Source organism: Musa acuminata, chromosome BXJ1-5 (assembly GCF_036884655.1).
Source record: "Musa acuminata AAA Group cultivar baxijiao chromosome BXJ1-5, Cavendish_Baxijiao_AAA, whole genome shotgun sequence".
Lineage (NCBI taxonomy): Eukaryota > Viridiplantae > Streptophyta > Magnoliopsida > Zingiberales > Musaceae > Musa > Musa acuminata.
This window is the reverse complement of record NC_088331.1, coordinates 44,630,278-44,654,859: the sequence shown is the minus strand read 5'-3', so window position 1 is coordinate 44,654,859 and position 24,582 is coordinate 44,630,278. Positions and strand designations below refer to the sequence as shown.

At 40.5% G+C, this 24,582-nt stretch overlaps 3 protein-coding genes across 7 annotated transcripts; 2 read left to right on the top strand and 1 right to left on the bottom strand.

The window, feature by feature from the left end:
• Positions 1 to 6,896: 6,896 nt before the first annotated feature.
• LOC103985384 (probable WRKY transcription factor 2) lies at positions 6,897 to 11,801 on the bottom strand. The gene is made up of 6 exons (XM_009403056.3): positions 11,077 to 11,801; positions 10,504 to 10,993; positions 10,222 to 10,407; positions 8,188 to 9,026; positions 7,909 to 8,067; positions 6,897 to 7,732 (listed from the first exon to the last, which is right to left on the bottom strand). The coding sequence occupies exons 2-6, from the start codon at positions 10,945 to 10,947 to the stop codon at positions 7,159 to 7,161; spliced, it is 2,202 nt and encodes a 733-aa protein (XP_009401331.2). The 5' UTR covers positions 10,948 to 10,993; positions 11,077 to 11,801; the 3' UTR covers positions 6,897 to 7,158.
• An 849-nt stretch (positions 11,802 to 12,650) lies between these two features.
• Positions 12,651 to 15,691, top strand: LOC103985385 (pentatricopeptide repeat-containing protein At3g62890-like). The gene has a single exon (XM_009403058.3). The coding sequence runs from the start codon at positions 12,667 to 12,669 to the stop codon at positions 14,818 to 14,820; it is 2,154 nt and encodes a 717-aa protein (XP_009401333.3). The 5' UTR covers positions 12,651 to 12,666; the 3' UTR covers positions 14,821 to 15,691.
• A 135-nt stretch (positions 15,692 to 15,826) lies between these two features.
• Positions 15,827 to 20,902, top strand: LOC135674490 (OVARIAN TUMOR DOMAIN-containing deubiquitinating enzyme 4-like). 5 transcript variants are annotated; one of them, XM_065184409.1, is made up of 10 exons: positions 15,829 to 15,910; positions 16,258 to 16,322; positions 16,458 to 16,883; positions 17,934 to 18,419; positions 18,504 to 18,650; positions 18,778 to 18,899; positions 19,057 to 19,097; positions 19,330 to 19,428; positions 19,859 to 20,064; positions 20,509 to 20,902. In XM_065184409.1, exons 4-9 carry the CDS (start codon positions 18,152 to 18,154, stop codon positions 20,028 to 20,030), a joined length of 849 nt encoding a protein of 282 aa, XP_065040481.1. In that variant the 5' UTR covers positions 15,829 to 15,910; positions 16,258 to 16,322; positions 16,458 to 16,883; positions 17,934 to 18,151; the 3' UTR covers positions 20,031 to 20,064; positions 20,509 to 20,902. The 5 variants fall into 5 exon arrangements, with proteins under 5 accessions (XP_065040477.1, XP_065040481.1, XP_065040479.1 ...); XM_065184405.1 differs by having other exon boundaries at positions 15,827 to 15,910; positions 16,258 to 16,313; positions 17,934 to 18,650; XM_065184407.1 differs by having other exon boundaries at positions 16,458 to 16,737; positions 17,934 to 18,650.
• The last annotated feature ends 3,680 nt before the right edge of the window (positions 20,903 to 24,582 follow it).

Genomic DNA, 24,582 nt, shown 5'->3' with positions numbered 1-24,582 from the left:
AATCACACTACCCTTTCTACTCTCCAAATCCCACAACAAGACAGCATGCAGAAGTAAGAATAGCAAAAGCTGGACAGCAGTCAAACCCTACCATTTCCTTCCCCTGCACACAGCTTCTTCTCGAGTTCTTCTCAACAGCGACAGAAAGATGAACGTTGACAGTTTGGGGCTTGGCTGCTGCCTTTTGGTCTGATGTGTAGGTCGTGGCATTTAGCGCATGGCTCTGTCTTGGCCAAGAAGAATCCAGTGGAAGGGTCCATGTTCTCTTTCCTATCCAGGGAGTGGCTCACTGGCTGGCACTGGGGACTGCATGTGGCTTTGAAGCCATGGCAAGTGCAGTTGCTGAATCTGTAGGCCGTGCAGCTCTTTCAGTTCCCAGGAGCTCCTTTTCTTTGTTTTCTGAAGAGACCTGCAGCACCCAGATTTGACTGACTGACTCATAGATTTGCTTTCTGCACATAATTATCCCATGAGCTTTTGCACAACTTGGCCGTGCAGATTCTTTCGCTAATCCGAACTCGTCTTGGTGATGGTGAGAGCCGCCATCGAGTTTGATCACCACATTGCTGGGCGACAATGATTCCTCCAGCAATTATTCTTCCACTTTTTTGATACCCCAGAGATAGCAACTCCCTCTTCCTTGTTGCTCTGTCACAGCATCAACAATTCCTCCCTCTTTATTTACCCAACGACACTTTGCCTGTGCTATCTTCTGCTCATCTTCACCTGTTGCTACTGTCGTTGCAGCAATGACAGTGTTGTTGTAACGACACCGTCTCCTCGCCGGTGCCTCCTCCCAACCGGTGCATCCTGCTCATAACATAGTCGACGCTTTCGATGAATGATCCATTGTCGATCTGCTTCGTTGCTTGCGCTTGCACCGGAGACGAAGACACGTAATTCCTCTACGTGATCTCGTCTTTGTGATATGATTTACCTTGCAAATTTGATATGCTATGCAATTATACTGATCCTCCACCTTCGCTTAGCTCTACTCGACGGATAGCAAAGCAAGCCGCTAGTGACCCTCCTCTATTCAACCATGCTTGGCGAGCGTTCCCTCTGCTCCTAAGCTGGCGCTTACTTCCCAATGACTTGATCGACGTCCTCATCACCCATTGCACTCACTGATACTTTTGATCTATGGTCGGTCTCTCTGATAAGTAGATGAGATTTCCCTAACCGTTGAGGAAATCTCTCTACTCTGTTGAGGGAAATCCTCTAACCCGTTGAGGAAACTTCTCCTTCTAACCTGTATATAAAGACGGAGGATATGTCAATAACATTCAACTTCTTCTTCTACAACTCATTTATCTCTTTATTTTAACATGGTATCAGAGCCAGCTCCTCTTGGCGACAGCAGCATCGCCATGTGTTAGCCAAGCGGCCACAGTAGCACGCTGCCTCAAGCGGAGTCATTGAAGAAGCACCAAGACACGGATTCAGAGCCAGTGCTAACCGGTCTTGCTTTTCTTCGCCGGCCTTGCTCCCTCTCCTATTTGCTGCCTACAGCAGACACTCTCCGTCGCCGTCACGCAAGGAGGAAAACATTCTCTCCTCAATAGCAGTGAACGGCGAACAACGGTGTCTTCCTCGCTTCCCGGCCAGTAGCAGTCGCAACTGCTGCACCTTCCTCTTCCTTCTTCTTCGCCGGAAGGACAACGTGGTCCTTCAGCCCCACGTTGGGCAGCACCAGAGAAGACATCAGCCGCCTCCTGCACTTCTCCGGCCAGTAGCAGTCGCAACTGCTGCATCTTCCCCTATCGCAGCAGCCGCCTCCTGCACTTCTCCGGCCAGTAGCTGTCGCAACTGCTGCATCTTCCTCTACCGCAGCAGCTTTCGCTGCCGTTTCCCTCTACACAACGGCGCCTCCTCAACGGCGGTGCTTCCTCCTCAATAGCGACGAACGGCGAACGACGGTGTCTTTCTCGCGTCTTCCTCCTTCGCTGTCGCAGCCACTTCCCGGCCAGCAGCAGCCGCAACCGCTGCATCTTCCTTCCTCTATCGCAGCAGCTTTCATTGCCGCTTTTCTCTATACACCTAATTGCTACAGATTTCTCTCACTGCAGTTTCCTTGAGTACTGCTGCAGATTTTTGCGGTCATTTTCCGGCGAACCGCAGTCTTGAGTACCGTTGTAGTTTTTCGCAGCCATCTTCCGGCGAACTGCAGCCTCTACAATCTGCTGCAGCAAGCAGCAATCCACAGCAGCTGCCGGCAGCTTTTGGCACTGTTGTAGATTGCTCAATCTGCTACAGCAAGCAATCTATAGCAGCAGCCCCCTCCCTCATTCTCCACCTTGTGTGACCTGAGTATCACACAAGGTTCGCTGCCTTCTTCTAAAAAAAAAAAAAAAAAAAAAAAAAAAAAAAAGAAGGAAAATGTCTTCGTTCACTTCTTCTGATGTTTCAGTTCCTGTAGGGACTCCCACTTCTTGTTCTTCTACAGGGCTTATCTCCATCAATGCTGCCACGCTAATCCCCTTTAAGTTATCAAAGGGTGGCAACTATGCGTCCTGGCGAGCTCAATTCTCTAATCTTTTATTTGGATATGATTTGTTAGGTTACGTTGATGGTTCTTTCAGTTGTCCTCCGGCCATGCTCAACATCCCCGGTGATCCTAATCCAGTACCCAATCCAGCTCACAAACTGTGGCTACGTCAAGATCGTCTCATTCTCCAAGCCATTCAAGCTTCAGTTGCTGGATCCGTTGCTCCCTTGATATCTTCATGTGTGACAGCTGCCGATGCATGGTCTAAACTGCAAACCACCCTGGCAAATCGTTCGCGTACTCGCAAGCTCAGTCTTCTATCCAAGCTTATGGAGACAAAACAAGAGGGAAGTACTATCTCTGATTATTTACAACTTATCAAGGTTATCATCGATGACTTGGCCTTGATAGGTCATTTCCTATGTGATGAAGAGGTTGTCATTCATACCCTCAATGGTCTCGACACCGATTACAAAGAATTGGCTGCTGCAATTCGGGCACGCGACTCGCCAATCTCTTTTGAAGATCTCTATGATAAGTTGACTGACTACGAGATGTTTTTGAAGCGTGCGGACAAACTGCCTGGATCAACTGTCACAGCTCAAGTCAGTCACAAGTCTAAACGGAAGAACACTCGGTACTCACCGAACATCACCCAAGGTTTGGCTACTACGCCTCTTGATTCTGTGAGTTCCATGCAACACCCCTCCTATCCTCCTAGTCATCCCTTCTCGCAAAGTGGCGACTCCAGCCATCATCCGTCTTGGCGTCCTGCCCTACCGAGCCATCAGAGACGGGTCGTTTGCCAACTGTGTGACAAAGTCGGCCATTCCGCTAAAGTTTGCCGGTCTCGTCTCCGCCTCCCTACTCCGTCACACTGGCCACAGGCAAATCTCCTAACTACTCCGACACCTAGCCAGTCCAACTGGATTGTCGACTCTGGTGCCTATCATCACATCACCGCTGATCTTCAGAATTTGTCTCTTCACAATCCCTATGGCGGCAATGAAGATATCATCATCGGTGATGGTAAAGGACTTTCTATAACTCAACATCGATTCCACTCCTACAATATATTGTGATAATATTGGAGCTACCTATCTGTGCGCTAATCCGGTATTCCACTCCCGCATGAAACATATTGCTATTGACTTCCACTTTGTACGTGATCAAGTTGTCCGCCGTCAACTCCGTGTTTCTCATGTTCATACAGTTGATCAATTGGCCGACTCACTTACGAAGCCTATAGCTCGTAAGCTGTTTGCATTACATCAGTCCAAGATTGGCCTCCTTGATAGGAGCACCATCTTGCGGGGGCATGATAAGTAGATGAGATTTCCCTAACTGTTGAGGAAATCTCTCTACTCTGTTGAGGGAAATCCTCTAACCCGTTGAGGAAACTTCTCCTTCTAACCTGTATATAAAGACGGAGGATATGTCAATAACATTCAACTTCTTCTTCTACAACTCATTTATCTCTTTATTTTAACACTCTCGACGATAGTTTACTAGCCTCCAACATTCTCTTGACCATGCTATCAATACTCACGATCGAGATTATACTTGGGAACGAAGAGGTCCTTTCCAAATTTGATCTCCACCATTCTTAGCTCTCATCTCCTCCATCAGATGAGATCAAACTCTTTCGCCTTCCCAGATTAGCTCTCATCTTCTCAATCTACAGGACCAACAATCACGACTCACTTCAACCAAAATTTCAAAGGAAAAGGCAATCTAAACAATAAGAAATTTAACAAAAGATCAAACAAGAACTCTTAAACACACGAGTAATCAACAGAGCCACCATCCATCATACTATTATCAAGTTTTTAATCATGATGGTAACTCCAACTTCAACCCCAACAAATGTATAATTACCAAAAGTTCTAGCATCCTAATGAAATCAACAATAAATGAAGAACCATTTGTCAACTTTATAATAAAGTGAAACATATAATAAAAGTATGCCGATAAGTATGCTATAATGCAAAATTGGCCTCGAACAATTAGTTCAATGACTCAAGGCAATTGAATTATTGACTCTGGAGTTTCATATCATATCACTTTCGGCATGTAGAATTTATCTATTTATTATGATAATGAAGACTCCTATTGGTTCCATGATACTTAATTTATATACGATCACTTTTAAATTTGATGATATTTTATATGTACTTTAAATTAAAAAAATATTTTTGTCTCAAATTTATAAATAAAATAATATTTTTATTAAGTTCTTTCCTAACTCGTTTTTTTAAAGGATTTACGCATGTGGGTATGACAACTCATTTCAAAATTAATATCTTCAAACTATACCAAATTCTTGATCTCCATATTATCATAATCTATTATTTCATGTTTGTACAACCCACAAGTATCACCCAAGCTAAAAAAACATCTTATTGATATAAAATCATGTGTGAGGAATATATGTTTTACTCTACAATATTATATAGACCCTTTATATCATTAAATCCTATAGAAAATATCATTTAGTATAAGTGGAACCCGGATGAATCTATTGCTAAATATAAAACATATTTAGTAACTAAAGAGTTTTACCAAAGATTGAGCATTAACTTTACAAAAACCTTCAATTATATCTTAATACTTATAATAATTTGATTTATCGTGAGCTTGGCTATCACTCAAAGATAACAGTTATGATAACTAGATGTTAACAATATTTTTTTATATACGAATTTGACATTATTATCATAGACAACAACTCTATTAAGATCAACCACTTCCTTAAACAACTGACAGATTGATTCTCTACTAAAGATTTATGATCATTGATATATTTTCTGGATATAGAGAGTATATTTACATCCACTAGTTTTTTTCTCTCTCTAAAAAAATATATTCAAGATTTTCCATCGAAGATGAACATTAAAATGATAATCACCCATTTTCTTACAGTGAGTCAATATATGATGGCAATCCTTTATTGGATTCTACATTCTATCAATAAATACTTGGATAGTATTTATGACTCATTATTTCAAACATCTCAGTTAATAAACTTTTTATAATTCATGCATCAACCCTTCATAACTCATTGGACTACTAAAACATATCCTATGATACCTTAAAGAAACCCTCAATCATGGTTGTCTTCTTTGAAACTAATCATTCTCTTATCTTTATGCTTGTACCGATGTTGATTGAGTAAGAAACACTAATGTTAAAACATCCACATCAATATATATTATATTCCTCAATACAAACCCTATTAGTTGGAGCTCCAAGAAACAAAAAATAATTATACATTCTTCACCAAAGTTGAGTATCACATTATTATCATCAATTGATGTAGAACTCAATTGAATCACTAATTTTCTTCACGAACTGAATGTCACCTTTTGCTCTATTCCAATAATCTATTATAATAATATCTATGCTTTATTTTTATATTTGATTCTGACATGAAATATATTACTATCCCCTTCTACTTCATTAGAGATCAAGTTATTAAACATCAATTATACGTATCTCACGTCTATACTTTTGACCAATTAGTAGACTCTCACAAAGCCACTTACGAATATTAGGGCATGATTAAGCATCGATCATAAATCAATCATCAAAATTTGATAGATTGTGATATCAATTCACGTACCTTTTGTATCTCCATCATATCAATATCCCATGATTCAAGGGCAATCATCTTGATTCATGAGCATGATCGAAGGACAATCAAATCCTCCTCAACCTAGTATATATAGATTCATGAATTAAGGAATATAAAAAGACATTCTAACAGTAATCCTTTAGTTCCCACACTTAGTTTCTCATGTAGTGGAGGAAGATGAGATCAAGCTTCTAATGGAGTGTGAGAGGAGAACATTAGTTAAGATAAGAGAAGAAGCAGCAGCAAAATACTGGAAGTAACAGTGAAATAAGTGATGACAATGTGTGGCAGACAGGCTAATTTGTCCCTGTTGCGAGCTTGGAGTAATGATCATATAAGTTTGTTGTTTGTGGAGAAGAATGTGAGTCATGCTCAAGATGGTGAAAACTTACATCACAACGAAAAATAGGCTTTAAATGCGTTTTTTGAGTTCTGGAAGAAATATTTTCCTTATTTTTTTTTATGACATTAAGTTTTTGGAGAGGGGGGGCATTAATGTCATTTAGAATTTCAATTATGATCAAAAGATAGTTGACTGATGAAGATTAATCAAAATGATGTTTTTGGATTTTATAAGGACATATATGCTCCATTAAGATTTTAAAAGGACCAGTATAAGAAGCAATTATTTCAGAGAGATTATATATATATATATATATATATATTCCTCTTCACTACTGCAAATCTCTGAGAGTGCATTTCAGTTTGCACTGGCACTAAGCAGATAAATTGAAATAGACAGGATGAAGTAGTTTAAAATTGATATGGACTCTATTTAGATACAACATATGCCTTACAATTATGTAATTAAATGAATTGTATAAGAACTACACACACCAAACCACTTTGACAAATCCAATTCATCAGTCACATTCTTTGGCACAATACACAAACTTGTCACATAAGACATTTTGATATTTCTGCTGAGGATGAAAGCAGAAACTGTTCGGATTCTCAACTGCAAAGAAAAAAGATTAAAAGCAAAATTTTCTTCTCAGGTATGCAGAACATCTTTTTTTTCAGTCTGTAGTAATATTTACAGCTGAGGTCTTAGCGGTACGCCATTCATCATCATCTGATGGTACATTGGACCTGCATTCGGCATGGGTAGCCTCGACTCCGACTCTGGCATCGGTTCCTCTTTGGGCTCTCCTTTAGGAATCATCAATCCTTCAACAGGCACGTGGTGGCCCAGATATGAGTGAACCGAAGGAAGAACTGACATGTTCATTGGAGCTAGAGGACCCGGCAAAGCCATAGCAAGGTTCGTAAAACCTGGTTGGCTCATCGCAAAAGAGAAGCTGGTTGCTGGTCTTAGCTGCTGTGTTCCAGGGAGGCCAAATGTGCTAAAAGGTGCATGGCCTTCAAGCCTCACTAAACCGCCTTGGGCAGATTCCACTCTTGGGAGTAGACCATGAGGTTCATGAGGTGCCACTGTATTGGATATGGTACCAGAGGGAATGGAGCCTGGGTGATTGCTATTTCTTGCAGCAGGGACATCATGGTTGTGTTTACCCTCATATGTTGTGATCACTGACTTCAGATCATGTGCTGCCCTTTCCACATGTTTCCGAACATTACATCCTGGATGTGTACACTTATAATAGCTTCTGCAAAAACAAGAAAAAAAAAGACTTCATTCAGAGGAAATTTGTTAATTTTCATTTAATAGGTCTGCATAGCAAATAAGATCTTGTGAAGATAAAGTTTAAAGTTCTTGCAGTTTCCACTATCAAATTTGTGTAACCATTCAATAAAAACATGTACATATAATGCAAAATCACACCTCGGATTTGGATTTCCTTTAACCACTTTCTGTCCATATTTGCGCCAACGATACCCATCATCAAGAATGTCAACCTCACTGGTTGTCTGAACCACAACCCTTGGTTCACGAACTGCTCTAGAAGCTGCACTCATCTCAATAGCAGTGGTGTCTAGCTTCCTGAAATAGAACCAAATTGATGTATCCTAACAAAGGGATGTTGCAAATTGTAGCTCCAATGAAAAATTGACCCAATCAAGTTAGCAGCAAAAAGTAAATTAGAAAATAAACTAAACTTACATTCTTTTGGATTCGGTCTCATCTCCCTCACCATCACAGCCAAGTGATACACTGCCATGAGTGGCCCTATCATCCTCATCTTCTTCATTGGACATTGTGGATGAAACATCTATAGCATCAGAGGATAAACGAGCTATATCTGGAGTCTGTTTTGTAGTAGCAGAAGGGTCACAACATTCAGCAGCTACATGGGCGGATGTTGTAGTCTCCAGGCCATCACCCTGCCAATCTTGCTCCTCGTTCCCCATATTTCTAGTTGTCCACATGGTCTTGCTATCAGAATTCATTTGTGATCCAGTTTGACCAGAACCATCAATCTCTGGGTCATTAAATGGGTGGGACAACAATACACCAGATCGGCGATTTGGAGGAGGCATGGGATGATTGTGGGTACCCTTATAGATAATCTCTGTGATGTGACCTTCAAGAGAGCGTTCCACCTTTTTCTTTACCTGGCAGTTAGGGTGAGTGCATTTGTAATAACTTCTTGGGTATTCACTACCCTTTACTTGTTTTTGTCCGTATTTCCTCCAATTGTAACCATCCTTTGCTGGAGCACCAACAGCCACAGATGAAGGCTCTCCTTTAAGGTCTCTGTCCCCATCCTGTTCATCATCAATGGGCAGAGCATGGTCGCTTCCCATGAAGGAATCAGGCATACTATGTTTGAACATAATAGGATCAGTAGCATCTTTACTGTCAGCCCGAAGGTTGAATTCGTGTTGATGTTGGGAATTCATAGGGTCAGCTTCCAAAGTTCCAGTTTCTTTAGGTTTCCCCAATTGAACAGGTACAGTTATACTCGATAATGTTTGTGGTTGACTTAAGCCTGGAACAACCTATGTTGATATAATTACCAGTCAAGTTCTATGGATAAGTGGGGAAAAAAATCTCTGTATACTCTAGTTAGCATTAATATCATGCAAAGGTTTGTACAGAAATGATAGTCCTGTGAATAAAAAGTGGGTCATCTCCAAAGTAGAACATTTTTCAAACAATTGCAAGCACTAACACTGAATCAACTTGAATAATTTTATTAGGTAATATGTTCATATGTATCAAGATCGACATTTCATATGGTAACCTGCCATACAAGTCTCAAGCAAGACTATGATTGGCATTATAGAACAGAACAGAAGGGAAAAAAATGCATGAAATTCCAAAGACAATAAATAGCAACACGATGAATGACACTTTCTGTACTTGAAGCATACCATCAGAATCTGAATAGATATGTGTGCAGTTTTTGCCATGCAAGGAGCAATGAATTTACATCCTAAAACAATCTTTTTGAAGAGGATGTCAATAGGCATTTGTGTCCAGCTGAAGTTAAAAATTTATGTTTAACCAGAGATTACAATGCAAAGCCTTTAAGATGTAACAGTTTAGACAACCACATGAATGGACATTTCTTGGCATAATTAAATTTAAGCATGTAATCACGGTGTCTGAAGATGGCCTTCTGTAGAAGTACTTCTCTTACTTGCCTATTTAGAAATTTAACAAAGATTTGAAGTACCGCATTCCAGATATGTTGTCCTAATTTCTCCAAAAATGTCGCTCTTCATAATCTTTTCATGCAATTCCCTAGTTGCCTACCAGCATAGGTATGGCCATTGTAGTATGTCATGTATCTCCAATAACTTTTGGAAGTCATAAACTTGTGGACCACCACACTAGACTCTCAAATATATGATCTCCGATGTCAAAGTTTAACAAAATGAAATTAGCCATTAAAAAGCAAACAAAAGGCTACCGCTTATCGTCGATTGCGAATCCTTACCCTTATCCACACAAAAAGACAAGACAAGTGAAGCTTTCAATACTGGAATCAATCTTGATCATTGGTATTCAAGGTCCTTGAGCCAACATGGACAGGTAGGCTACATAATGACTACATGTATTACATTAGTTATGTTCTGTCCTTTTTTTTGTAAATGGTCAGTAATTGTGATCTTGCATTGCTATGTTTTCAATTTCAAATGCAGTTTCATGAGATTGCTGAAAAAAAAAATGCAGCTAAAGTGGACCTACCATCCTCTCAGAACTTGAATAAAATGAGGAGTGTAATTCCAGGAGGGGCTTGAAAGCGAATGCTTCAGGAGCATCTTCGAGTAGGTCATTACTTTTAATACGAGATGATGAGACTGACATCAAAGCTGGGCCTGCAATATTGTTCTGTGCAAAATGAAGTTTGCCAGTGGTGGGAGATGGTTGAGCCTAAAGAAAATTATTAGGAAAAAGAAAAGTCAGGCATTACGATATGCAGATATCCAGCTTATTAATGGCTACTGTTACATCAAGTAGAATTCATACCATAGAATTAGAAAGAAAAACCGGAGACTCTAACAATGATGTAGGGCTCAGACCAGGTGGAATGGTCAGATATGGAGATCGGACATCTGAGGAAGATGAAGCCATCTTTTCTTGCCCAATCCGAGCAGTATTGAGCTTGGGCACGTTAAAACCACTAGCAGATATCCTCTCAGCGAGACCTCCATGCGAGTTCGATTTGTGAGCTCCAGACCAATTTGATTCTGATAGGAAATCATTTGATGCCTCACCCTCTTCCTCTTTTGTAACCTTATCCATCTTTTCCGTCTCCAGTGCAGGCCCCTCATTTTCCTTCCCTGCCAAGAAGCCTGACGAGGATCTTGAACCAAACTCCTCGCTTAAGAAGGTTGACATTAAGGTCCTTGGACTGGGATTTGAAAGGGTCCAGTCCTCGATCATGGCGTCCTTGTCGTTCATCCCAGCCATGATTGATCCAATTATTCTACTGATTCAGATGCAAGTCCTGTCAGATCTGCAAAGACAACAAGGTCCAATCGAAGTTAAAACCCAATGACAGCAGATAATTTCAATGCCCAGGCATAGATCAATGCGCACCTTTTGATTCCACCTCAGATAAAAATCCGATTTTGAAGATTCCTCAGGAATCCCAGAAAGCAAAAACGATGGAGATCAAATAAAAGTTCAATTTTTTTCCAAAAAATACAACTAATCTGCGAAAAATTCACAGAAGATGTTTCAAAGCAAAGATCAATTAGACGCAACGGAACCCTAAAGGACCAAAGCCACACAAGATGAAGCTGAAAGCAGCAAAAAAGCTCCAATCTTTTGATAGAAATGGAGCAGATTCCCACTAGAGGAAGACCAAACCCAAATCACCACAAGAGATATCAGAAAAGAGGGAGGCAACAATCACACTTTGATAAGAGAAACAGTAACCCAGACAGGAAACGTGAAGGTAAAAGGGAAAGCTGGAAATGGAGGCGCAAATGGGATGACCCCAACCACATCAGAGCCAGGCAGGAACAGGAGCTTCGGAACCAATCAACAATGGGTTTCTCCTCTGAGCTCTGTCAGTCTGATAAAGCCACAGTAGCAAAAGAAGAGAAGGAGACAAAGATCTGACTCGTATTCCTCTTTCTTCTACTCTTCTAGTGGGAACCCCAATAATTCCCGCAGTAATTGCTTCTCCCTACTACTACTACTACAGAGAGAGATGGGGACAGATGAGACTAAGGAAGAATCCCGCTTGGAAGAGACACAGAACGGCAAGCTTGTTCTTATCTTCCCCTCCCCTTCCCTTCTCTTTCCTCTCCTCTTTTCTCCATTGCTTTGTGTCTTATCATCTCATATACCTCTCACAGTACAGTATATGAGAATATAAAATTTACAGGGATATATGTGCAAATAATCGTTGTAACTTTACAGATATGTATGCCACTTTAAATATATTTTAACTCATATCCCTAATAGGGCATAAATGAGTTACTTACAATGTGAAATTGGTACCTATCTGAAATCATTTAAATATTAATAGTTAATATCCATTGGTCGGAGTGCATTGGATTGGCTACCATCTGAAATCATTTAAATATTTGAAGGAATATATACGCAATATTAAATTTTGAAGGGCCAAATTGCTATTGTTTACCTTTAAAAGGATATATGTGAAAAAACTTCTTCCTTATTAGTTAACTAATGGGCGTCGGCAACGGAGCTGTGCATCTCAGTGATGACACGTGGAGCATTTCGATCCGCCCGTCGAAGACGGGAACTACTGTCAGGCCCAGACAGGGTCCAGCCTTCCCTACTCACCTCGCAGTGGTGGGCCCATTCAAGGCAGAAGCTGGACCCTGTTCCCATACAGCAAATCCCATCGGTAACTTGCATCCATAAGGCTCATAATAGACGTGACTAATTTTTTATTTATTGGAATATCTAAAATTGCTGTCCCTTTTTATTTGAGTTGGTCATCGATCTAATTGTGATGTCTCAATCTTGCTGTGGTGGAGACAATGATCACACAGGCACCAGGAATCTTATACAGTATACATTCGTGTATTAACTCCTCAATTCTACGACAGTATGCTTGTGTATGTCCCTTTATCACAATTTTCCGAATCTTAAAGCATTATAATATATGTATTCGTTGTGAAGGGGTTCGCGCGCAACAGTCGTCGGGAGACGATGCGCGCAAGCCCGCCCGTTTCCCGCCGTCTCGAGACCCTCCTACGCTCCCCGCTCGCCTTCCGCCATCTCCGCCCCTTTCTCGCCCGCCTCGTCATCGCCGGAGACGTCCGCCACCCAGCCACCCTACGCCGCCTCTCTGACCTCATCGCGCTCTTCCCCGACCACCCCTCGTCCCCTCTCCTCTCCCGCGCCCTCTCCCGCCTGTACTTCCATCTCGCCCCCTCCTGCACCACCTTCCTCTACAACCTCATCATCCGTGCCTTCTCCCGCAGCCGCCGCCACCCCTGCGAGTCACTCTTCGCCTTTGTCTCCCTCCTCCGCTCCGCGTCCCCCCCGGATCACTTCACTTTCCCCTCCCTCGTCAAGGCAGCCTGCAGTCTTCGCTCCCCCACCGGTGGCATCCAAATCCACCCCCAGGTGTTGAGACGAGGGTTCGAGTCTTACATATATGTGCTGAACACGCTGTTGTCCATGTACTCGGCTTTCGGGGACATGGTTTCGGCTCGGAAGCTCTTCGACTTGAGCTCCGAGCTGTTGGATGTCGTCTCTTGGAACACAGTCATTGATGGATATGTCAAAGTTGGCGCATTGGAGGTTGCGAGGCGGCTTTTCGAGGAGATGCCTGTGAAAAACGAGGTGTCGTGGAGCGCAATCATCAATGGTTATGCTGGGAAAGGCGAGTTGGATGTTGCACGATCATTGTTTGACAGAATGCCGGTGCAGAGGAATGCTGTAACTTGGAATTCGATGGTGTCGGGGTTTGCAAGGCACGGGTTGTTGCCGGTGGCTAGGAAATTCTTCGATGAGATGCCCATGAGGAACATTGTGTCATGGAATTCGATGGTTTCTGGGTATGCACTGAATGGGGAGATGGATGCTGCAAGGAAGTTGTTCGATCAGATGCCCGAAAGGGATGTAGTTTCTTGGAGTTGCATGATTTCAGGGTATGCACAGAGCAACCAGTTTCTAGCGGCATTGCAGCTCTTTAAAGATATGCAGAAGGTCCGCATGATAAAACCCAATGAGGTAACAATGGTCAGTGTGCTCTCAGCTTGTGCACATCTTGCAGCTCTGGAACAAGGAAAGTGGGTACACGCATACATAGACAAGAACCATATGACACTGGATGATGACCAGAATCTAGGAGCCGCTCTGATCGATATGTACGCTAAGTGTGGAAGCATTGACATAGCTCTAAAGTTGTTCCAATCTTTGGGCCGTAAGAATGCCTCTTGCTGGAATGCTTTGATAACAGGATTAGCGATTAATGGGGCAGCTAATGAGTCTCTTGAAGCATTTGAACAGATGCAGAAATGTGGTCTGAAACCCAACGATATAACATTTGTTGGTGTACTGATGGCATGTGTTCATGGAGGACTGGTCCATGAGGGGCAACAATATTTTGAGAGCATGGCAAAGCTTCATGGGATTCAGCCTCAAATGAAGCATTACGGATGCATGGTTGATCTACTGGGCCGAGCAGGATTGTTGGAAGAGGCAGAAGGAATAGCAAGAAGTATGCCGATGAAACCGGATATCATGGTATTGGGAGCTCTGCTTGGTGCTTGTAGGATTCATAAAGATGTAGCAGTCGCGGATAGAGTAAAGAAAGATGTTCTTCGGTTGAAGGCCCAGCAATCTGGTTGCCATGTTTTACTTTCTAATATATTTGCTGCTGCAGGTAGATGGGCTGATGCCTCCGAAGTGAGGAGTTCACTGAAGCAGACTGGCATCAGGAAGGATCCAGGTTCTAGCTCTGTGGAACTGGATGGGATTGTGTACGAGTTTGTCGCAGGGAGCTGTTCTCTTCCTGAGGCCAGTGCCATGTATGCTTGGCTGGACAAGATGGGGAGTGATCTAAGACACCAAGGGTATTCACCAGTGACCCAAGATGTCTTACTAGATCTAAGCGAAGAAGATAAAGAGACCTGGTTGTCGAGGCACAGTGAGAAGCTAGCTTTAGCATTCGCTTTGTTAAGGTCTGCTCCTCATTCCACTATAAGAATCGTGAAGAACCTAAGGATCTGTGGGGACTGCCATTCCTTTGTAAAGCATGTATCCAAGTTCTCTTCACAAGAAGTTATCATCAGAGACCGGATTCGTTTCCATCATTTCAAGGATGGCACTTGCTCTTGCAATGATTATTGGTGATTGTTGATGAGAACAACAAAGCTTCTCATCAGTCTTCAGTTGTTACTTCATTCACAATTGGTCGATATTTTTGGGTATTCTGCTGCATGATGATGTCTTCTCATGTTCTTCGCATCTTCAACAATGAAGGTTTTGTGATTTGCATCACTCTATTTGTCACTCCAGCCAATTTCTTGATTTTAAGATCAAAAAGCTTGTGAGGTAATTGTTATTGTTGATATCCACTTTGAGTGGCTCACCTCACGATTTATATTCTAAAATTAGGCTACTGGTCAACGAACTCCCCCGCTGACCATGCACTTGCAAGCACGTAAGCCTTCTCTTTCGCAAGACCAAAACATGGCCACCACCCATTCCGAAGGCCACGAACCCACCCTCGAAGCATGCTATAAAACCCCCTCCACCCACTCCTTCCTTCCTCAGGCCTGCAAAGGAGAGACACAAGCCCCACCCGCAACACCGTCTTCCTCATCTCCCCCGCAGCTCAGCCGGTGTCAGCAATGGAGATGGGGAAGTTCGCCTGCGCCGTCCTCGTCGCCGCCGCCTCGGCCACCGCTGCTTTGGCGGCCGATGCACCCGCCCCAGGCCCCGGCCCCGCCAGTGCTTCCTTCGCCGTCACTCCCGCTGTCGGCGCCGTGATCGGGGCCTCCCTCCTCTCCTTCTTCGCCTTCTACCTGCAGTAGCCTCATAGGAAGAAGCGAAGGGGAAGCCTCATCGTTCCTATTGCTGTATCTCTTTGTTTCTTCTACTCCCATTTCCTTCCTTGAAAGCTGAGCAATGGATTGTTCGCGTGAATGTGATTGACGATCGAGTTTAATGCAATAAAAGAAATGTTAGCTGAGCCTTTTTTTCGTCTTACAATTAATCATAACGACAAATTTATGTGTTCATCAATGCTAGAAGCCACGTGAGATCACGTGAGGGTAGTGTCGTAATTGAGATGAACGGAGGTGGCGTTTCTGTCATTCCGGATCTCGTCTTTCCTTTGAACAGGGAGGAGAGCGAGCGAAGGAAGAGGTGACGGAGGAGGGGGAGGAGGGGTGGAGACGAGGGAGTTCACCATCGAGATCCACGAGCGGCTTTACTGACGGTATATTTACTTTCTTTTGTGCGATTTATTGTCCTGAGGTTTCGTTATTCCGCAATATGTGATGGGTGTTCTGATCCGATTCGTGTTTGCTTCTTCTTCGTTTCGAGATATCTTACAATGCGTGGTTTGATATTTTGTCGCGATCTGAGGCGATTCGAGTAATAGAACCAATTTGGATCGTTTCCCTCATGTTTCTGGGGATTATTTATTGCTTCCGTTGAATTGATTGTGATATCAATATGACGCCCCAATTTAGCCCTATATCGAATTTGTAAGATCTAAACAGTATTTTGGAATCAGTGATTGAAGGTCATGAAGTTAATGAGTCATTTGAATGATGCTTTTAGGATGGATCATTGACACCGAACATAGCGAAGGAGATTCTCTTTGCTTCTTTGCGTAGGTACCAAAGGTTTGGTCTTTGTTCTTGTGTGTTTGTTTGACTTCAAGAAGAACAACAAAAAATGAGTAGTTTCTCCGACTGCGATTGTTCTAGACCTTTGATCTGTCATGCCAAACCTGCTTGTGTTATCATCATGTGATGTAGAATGTGGCTTCTGGGCGTCGCCCCCTGTTTGGAGCAGCACTTCCAGAATGCAGAAGAATCAGCTATTCCGATTTGAGATGAGGCAAGCGTTGCTGTCGCCGTAGTTTTCATGGGTTCTTTGGAGAGGGGCAGATTTGGCAGAGCGATGAGAACCTGTGCGGGACCCACCGCACCTGGTGGCGGCTCCACCCTCGATGATCCCTATCGCCACGCGAGGAAGCCCTCTCTCGAGAGGGCACGTCCATCGCTTCCTTCCCTGCTCCGCAAGAGGCGGCTTCAGGTACGGGAGCATCCCTCGCCTCTGCACTCATCCTTCCCGTCTTGGGCTATCTCTTCTTTTTCTTCTGCTCATATAACATCGACTCTTCCCATCTCCTCTCTTTCCAACAAATATTATCCTCGCCTTCCGGACCGAGATCTACCGTGGTAAGTCGGGTTTTCTTCTTCCTTTTTTTCTGTTATAGAACCTTCTCTGATATTTTTAGGAAATAAATGCCGCAACTTCTCGGTTTCTTTGCTGGATTTTTTAGTTCGTGACATGATATTCCCACCTTTTTGTTTGATATCAATATGATGACAAAAACAAAAAAAAATCACATTTCTGGCATGCCCATCTTTATGGATTGTTCGGACAAAAGTTGATTTTGATTAATTCTGAGTACTAGATTCAAAAAGAAGGGAAAAAGAAAAAATCCTAGTCACAATTCTTGTTGGTTGATTTCAGCGAAGGATAAAATATAGTTCTTTATCATGCATTAATGTCGGCAAACGCAGAAAATTACCTGGAAAAAAAAAGAAGGAACTTTCAAGTGGGATTGCAAATGGTCTTTCCTGTTCCCACAGATTGATTAATGGAAGTCTTTGAGCGAGACAATTTGAGGGCTGTCGGTGATTGTTATTTCCTTTACAGTTCTTAATGCCAAAGATTTTTATGCTATAATTCAGATACAAGCAAGATTCTTTATGGTGGGGTTACATGAAAATGATCAATTTCTTGTTCTGCACATAGATATGTCGCCCTTCCTGTGCTGGCTAGGATACTAGTATCGCTGCTACTTCCAGTAGTTTGTATGCAGGATGTTAGTCTTCTTAGAGTGCCAAAAACATGATTTTGCCTCACAAAATTATGAAGCTTTAGCTTAATATGGTTTTGCCAACAACATATGATTTGGCTGTGACTTTTTATTGACCCTAAGTAATTACCATATTTGCTTTTACTCATTTTTTTGCAAAGGTTGCAAATAGAGCTGAAGATATGTTCCACTTTCCCTCTGGATATGTTCCATTATTTGCTAGTCGTTGGAGAATGGTGCTTGATTTCTCATATGCAAACACCTAGAAGATCATTTTATTACAATGTCTTGCAGATAAATCTAGGCATATGTTTGTGCTGCTTTGTATCCTACGTAGAGTAGAAGTAGGGGGCAGCTGTAATCTTTGCTTGAGAAAGTAACAATTTTTGTTTGATGTGATTAGGTAGATGCAGCTGTGCATGGACAAGGCCACAAATATTGAATTATTTTAATGGCGCCTATGTCCAGATAAAGCAGTTTTGAACCATGATATATATGTAGAGACATTTGTGTGTTTCTCATTAGCACACACAAACCAAAACAACAGCTTTATAATATTAGCGTTTCACATTTCATATACTTTGGAAATCATCAATCTTGCACGGAGGTGTTGGGAAATAGATGTTTAGCTATATGTCTCCTCTGTGGTTGACCCGATCCAATTCCAGCAGTCTATGCTCTCGTTCCAGCCTGTTCCAACGAAGACATACAGTTGTGTCATTATCCAAGTCTTTTCGTTCTTCCTCTACTAATATTCGAAGACCTAGATGTAGATTTCCTTCTTTTACTCTTTCCAAACATAAAGGAAGTATTCTTCAGCGAAACATGGACACCTCAATGAGATTGTCTGGGGGCAAATTTCGTCTTGCATCAACGACAAGGTGTCGAAGTATGAGTTTGAGCCTTTCTTTGCCATCACATGAGAAGTTCTCGGGAGTCTCTTGGAATACTAGAAACTTACCATTGGTAGCAGGTGGCACTTCGCTTGGGCTTTATTTGTGCTTTACGACTTCCGGACCAGTATATGCTGAAGCTTCCAGGGGAAGAACTAACAAGAATGATGGAAACAGCACTGGATATTCTCATGGAAAAAAAATTTATACTGATTATTCCATTACTGGTGAGACAAGACTTTTTTGTTTTTTAAGGCAGTTCATAAAATATCTGCACTAGTAAAGTTCCCGAGTATAATTATATCAGACATGGTCACTCAGATAATTACCTAAACAAATTTGTCATTCTTGTAGGCATCCCAGGAGATGGAAGATGCTTATTCCGTTCAGTGATGCATGGGGCATGTCTCAGGTCTGGCAAGCTACCACCAGATGAGAAACTTCAGAGAGAATTAGCAGATGAATTGAGGGCCAGGGTAAGTTCACCAGGCGTATACCTTACAGTTGTATATTTGTCATTATTCTGGAAGTACATTGCTAACATTCTACTTTTGTTGATGCTGTTTCTTACTCACACAAGCAGTTCCAACTAATATATTCTTAACTTCTCGTTTCATTCGATGAACTGGCCAGGTTGCTGATGAATTTGTTAAGAGGCGAGCAGAGACTGAATGGTGAGCCGATGCTTCTAAATAAGAATCATAAATCATTCAGTTTGGGTGGTAGCTTGCACTCTTGATAATTTGACTTGGAGAGCAATCTTGACTTTTGGGAATTCCAAAAAATTCTCTCAAATGTATCTATCTCAGTGCGAATTGACACAATTATAAGTGGTAGTAAGATATTTAGTAAGAGAAAAATTTTGGCAGTCAAGCATGAGTTATTTTTAAGCTAATCATGTTGCAGGTTTGTTGAGGGTGACTTTGATACTTATGTATCTACAATTAGGAAGCCACATGTCTGGGGAGGTGAGCCTGAATTATTCATGGCGTCACATGTTCTTGAGTAAGTACTTGTGTTATCTACCTCTCTGAATTCCATGGAATTTCACACAACAATTTCCAAAAAGTGTCCATATCAATATTGTATATGCCTTATCCTCTCTTATTAAAATTTTGCTATCCTCCTTTTTTTTCTCTTTTTTTTCCTTTATGCTATTTGCTCTGCTTCCTTTGTGTATATGATTGAACTAAGATTACAAATGGCATACACCCTTTTCTTCCATGCATTCATGATCTGAAATTAGATTGGCTGTCAGGTAACTTCTACACAAAGTTATCATTATAATTTCCTTTCATGACTCAGAGGCATCTTGAAAACAACAAATTGTGGTGTTGGTCTTGTCTTATTGATGGATGTGCTATTGATCAATCTGGAGATTTTAGATGTATTTCAGCAATCTTCAACTCTCTATAAGACACTCTTTATTTTGTAGAATGCCAATCACAGTTTATATGCTTGATGAGGATGCTGGTGGTTTAATAGCAATAGCAGAGTATGGCCAAGAATATGGGAAGGACGATCCAATTTGTGTTCTTTATCATGGCTTTGGTCATTACGAAGCCCTACAAATTCCTGGACTAAAAGGTTCAAGATCTAGATTGTAGCTTTTTGGACATGGTGCTTTTTATGCTGTTGTTGGTAAGTAATATGCTTTTTAAGTTTCATTTATAAATCTTCTTACAATGACCAGGCAATATGATGTCTTGCTAGGCGTGCCTGGTTTATGTTATAGTTAAAGCTGTTCAGAAACATTGACTTTAACCTATTATGGATATGATGTATATATTTATCACTAAACATTCAACCAATCTTTCTGAGTGTCTTTATACAAAGTACATTCTTTTATTAGTTAAGCCACTTTATATGAAATATCTTGACTGCCTTTGCCTAGATAACACCTGAAATTGTTGGCCTTAGCTGGAAAATGTTACTTATGCCTCACTTGTCAGCATTCATGGTAGCAAAGACAAATGACATGCAAAACCTTTTAAAGCTGTTTCCACTGGATTGATAAAAACAGGCTTCTTTTTCTTTCTCTATTTAGCGATAAAAATCTGAAGAAGTTATTGTTCTATTTTACAGATTGTGGCACCCGTTCAATGGGCAGATGGACTTGCTGCCTGGGGAAATTTGAGCCCAAATGTCCCAGCATTATGTTGGGACACCAGCTCAACACTTCATGCTGAAAGGAAGATCAACGCACGAGGAAGAACTTGCATAACCGATGATCTACATATGTGATATGCTGTTTACAGATATGAAACCCAGGATTTGCTCTTCAAATTTTCATTCAATGGGAACCGTGGGATTGTCAAATTATGTGTTCGTCTTTTCTTTTTGTTTTCTAAGTTATCTTACACTCTCTAGTGCATGCACTAATAATGGTGCCCACTCTAGACATCACTTACTTGAATCAAGTTATCACAGCTCGTATTAATTCACGTTACAAAGATATAAATGCCTGATTTACCAGCTATGAATGCATTTTATTCTTATTACTAACCTGAATTTTTGTTATGATTTCAAAGAAATTCATTTGGTTATTTTGATGCCTATGAAATATAGTTGCTATATCATCTCTGGTTCGATAACTTGCTGTGTGATTGCAAACTCATCCAATTTATCTATCCTGATTCAGAACCTTTTCATGCATGCCCAGGTTTTCCTCATTCCATTTCACTCTTTCCTAGTAATTCATCTTCTGTATATAATCCAATCCATTCCTCGGAGTCGCATTTTGTTTTGGTTGAGCAAGCAAAATGTGGTTCAATTTTTTTTCCTCACTCTCAGATATATTCTTCCAATTGGGTATAGAGTTTCCTCAATTCAAGCAGTGTATGATTTCCAAGAAGATTTGTCACACAACGGTCAACTTAAGTTGATCAAGTAGTTGTTCTTGAGCAATTTCTTCACTCTGATGTAATGAGAAAATGAAGGGTTGTTCTTGAGAATTCTCTATCTTTTGATGAACTTGGTAAACCAAATAGCAGATCTCTTTGGGTGTCTCCTCAATCCATCTCTGTAGTCCATCTTTGGGAAGCATTCTTTCCTTCAGTGCATCCTCAAGTGACACCCTCTCGTCGTTGAACTCATCGACCCCTACATAACCGCTGGAGAAGACGAAGCTTGAAGAGTCCAGCTTAGCATTCTCAGTGATGTGTATGACCGGAATGTTGTGCTTGGTCTTTGCATAGAGCAGGAGTTCTCTCTCAGTCCTGTAGCAAATGATGCTAAAAGAATCACAGGAATCCTCTGTGTTATCATGCAGTTTATTGCGGAAAGATCTGTAGCCAAAAATACCTGTTCGAACGGCATGCTGATCGCTGTAGAAGTTTGGTTTGGCGTCGTCGAAATGGTAGAGAGTGGTGTAGTAATTGATCCCAATGAAATCGAATGATGCTTTCGGCATCTCCGACTGGTTCTTTGTGAACTCCGGCAAACGATTCTTGACGATGGTTCTCATGCTTGATGGAAAGTCTCCTCGAGTCGATGGATCCATTAACCTATGCAGGCCATTGTTGCTGTCTCATTGCCTTTGTGACCATCATCATCAATGTGTAGTAGTGCTGTTGACAGCTTCCCATCCAAACATGAAATCAAGAGACCTTGCAGCAGCGTCATGGAAGTTTGATCCATTGTATGGAGATGACAGCCGGTTTATAGTTATTTGACCGACATAGATTGCGTGATGTGTCAGAAAGAACACACAACCAGCTTGATTAGTGCAGCTTTGTCAACTGGAGTCTTTCTAATCGAATAATATATATTGTAGAACTGATTAAATTCTGACGAAGATTATTAGTCGATAGAAAGAAAATTTATATTAGAGTAGAATTCTGTTTTGACGGGAGAAACTCGATTTATTTTAAATCCACTGCTCTCACTTATATATAAATAATATCTTTTATTGACTAAACCAAAGTACTTATACAGTGTATGACATGACGGACATGGATACATGACAATCTTTGAGAGATTATGGTTCCTCTCTTATTCTTTTTATCCCTAATCCATTAATTAAGTGATCATGTGAAAAGATAAAAGAAGAATATAATGAGAATCTAATTCTTGTCGGTATAGAACGATAACGGTTTTGTAAGAGTCTATTTCTCTTACAAATATGATAAAATTGATGTCGAAAGATACACGTCATAAATTCGATATATTATTATTTAATTTTAATTAAAAAAAATTTATATTATATAATATATTACAGATTTTATAAGTATCAAAGATGTCATCTGCATAAAGAAGATAAAGATTTCAGTGACAACATTACACACGGATAAAATAGTTGAGATGATCATCCTTTATGTAGGTTTTATAGGAGATCGGTTTTGACAGTCCTGTTTTCACGAGTATTCTTGGATGGGTTGAATTCTTACTTTACTACTGGTGTTAATTCAGACCGTGGTTAAGAAGTGTCAATTATATGCCCGCGGATATTTCTAGTTAGTGGGGGACAGGAAGAGCACTCCCCGTCGCCATCCCATTTATATTATATTGTATAAAATATTTACTTATAATAATATAAATAATAAAAAATATATATATTTGAGAATTGAACTTGATACATATAACTTTAATATTCCAACGTTAATCATTAAATCAATCTTGAATATTATTTTATTTTTTAATATATTTAAAAATAATAATAAAATAAAATAAAATATTTCATCATAGATTTATTTGAATATATTTGTATTTATTTGATTATGATTATATTTTAATATTATTATGAAATGTAAAATTTATAAATATTATTGTTATTATTTATAAATTTTAGTTTGTTAATTAATTTTGATAATAATTAAATAAAATAAATTAATTAGAATAATACGAAGAATTCATCGATTCTTCACAGGATTTTCCATCCGCTCTTGTCTCATCTAAATGGAGAATGAGATGAGGACGACGTCCAGAAGTTATTACATGATCATCACTTTGGCATATTCATTGGAACGTTGACCATGAGTCAACGTTATTACATGATAATCACTTGATATTTCGATCACTATATTTTAAAAAATTATATTGACATCCTATAATTAGAATATCTTAGTTCATTTATCTTATCTTGATTTTATTAATAAAAATATAAAAATAAATAATAAAAATAAAATGTTAATATTCCAATTGGTGTTAACAAATGATGATGTCACTAGAGATAACAGATGATTATTATGGATGAGAAGATTGACGACAAGAGATGAGAGTCGCTTTGTATCTGTGTTGATGCAGTTGCCAAGCGACCCTTTTGTCACTGGTACATCTACGTCAATGTCGATTTTATTTGTCAAGCGATGAAAGAGCCATCAATGCAAATGTTAAGTTACGCTCAACAACTACATACGTAGGTGCAGAGTGACCCTCATCTCTCGTTGTTACTCTTCTCATCCACAACAGTCAATCGTAGCCTCCAACATTGTCATCGTCCATCACCACCGACGTCGTCTGCCATCAGATCAGATGATGTTTGTGGTAATAATTATCATTGCTAATACTTGGTTAATCCTGATCCAAATCGGATTATCTATGTACCTTAAGAAATTATCATTCCTAACCAACCAAGAGCATTCAAGATGCCACCAAAAAACATGATTGTAATATTTGCACTAAGAAACATAGAAGCGCGTGGCCGATATGAATCTTATACTATATTACATTAGTAGGCTTTTCGTGCTCGATTAAAAGATGCAAGAAAATAAAGAGTAGGATGAGTTTGAAGATACAAGCAACAACACTTGGACGAAAGCATACAAATGAATCAGGGAAAGCCACAACTATGCAAATCCAAGACTAAATATATAAGGTGATTGCGTACACAAAATCGTCGCAAAAGAGTCCGAAACGATCGATAGAAAATAATCTTGGCTCGGAAAACAGGAGGGACCATTAATATCAGGCACCTAAGAAGAGTAATAATGGAATGAGGAAGAAAAAGAGAGCAAGACATCTCACCTCAATTGGTGACCATGTCCTCGTTAAACCTGTGACCGATATAAGAACATAATAAGTGTGATCTTAACCATCCATCAACCATGACACAAATCGGTGTTCTTTTAATGCCATAAAATTTTATGAAGAGACTGCTTAAATGATCAGACAAGAGAGTCTGACTTAAACCCTATTTCTTCAATAAGTTGACACAAAGAA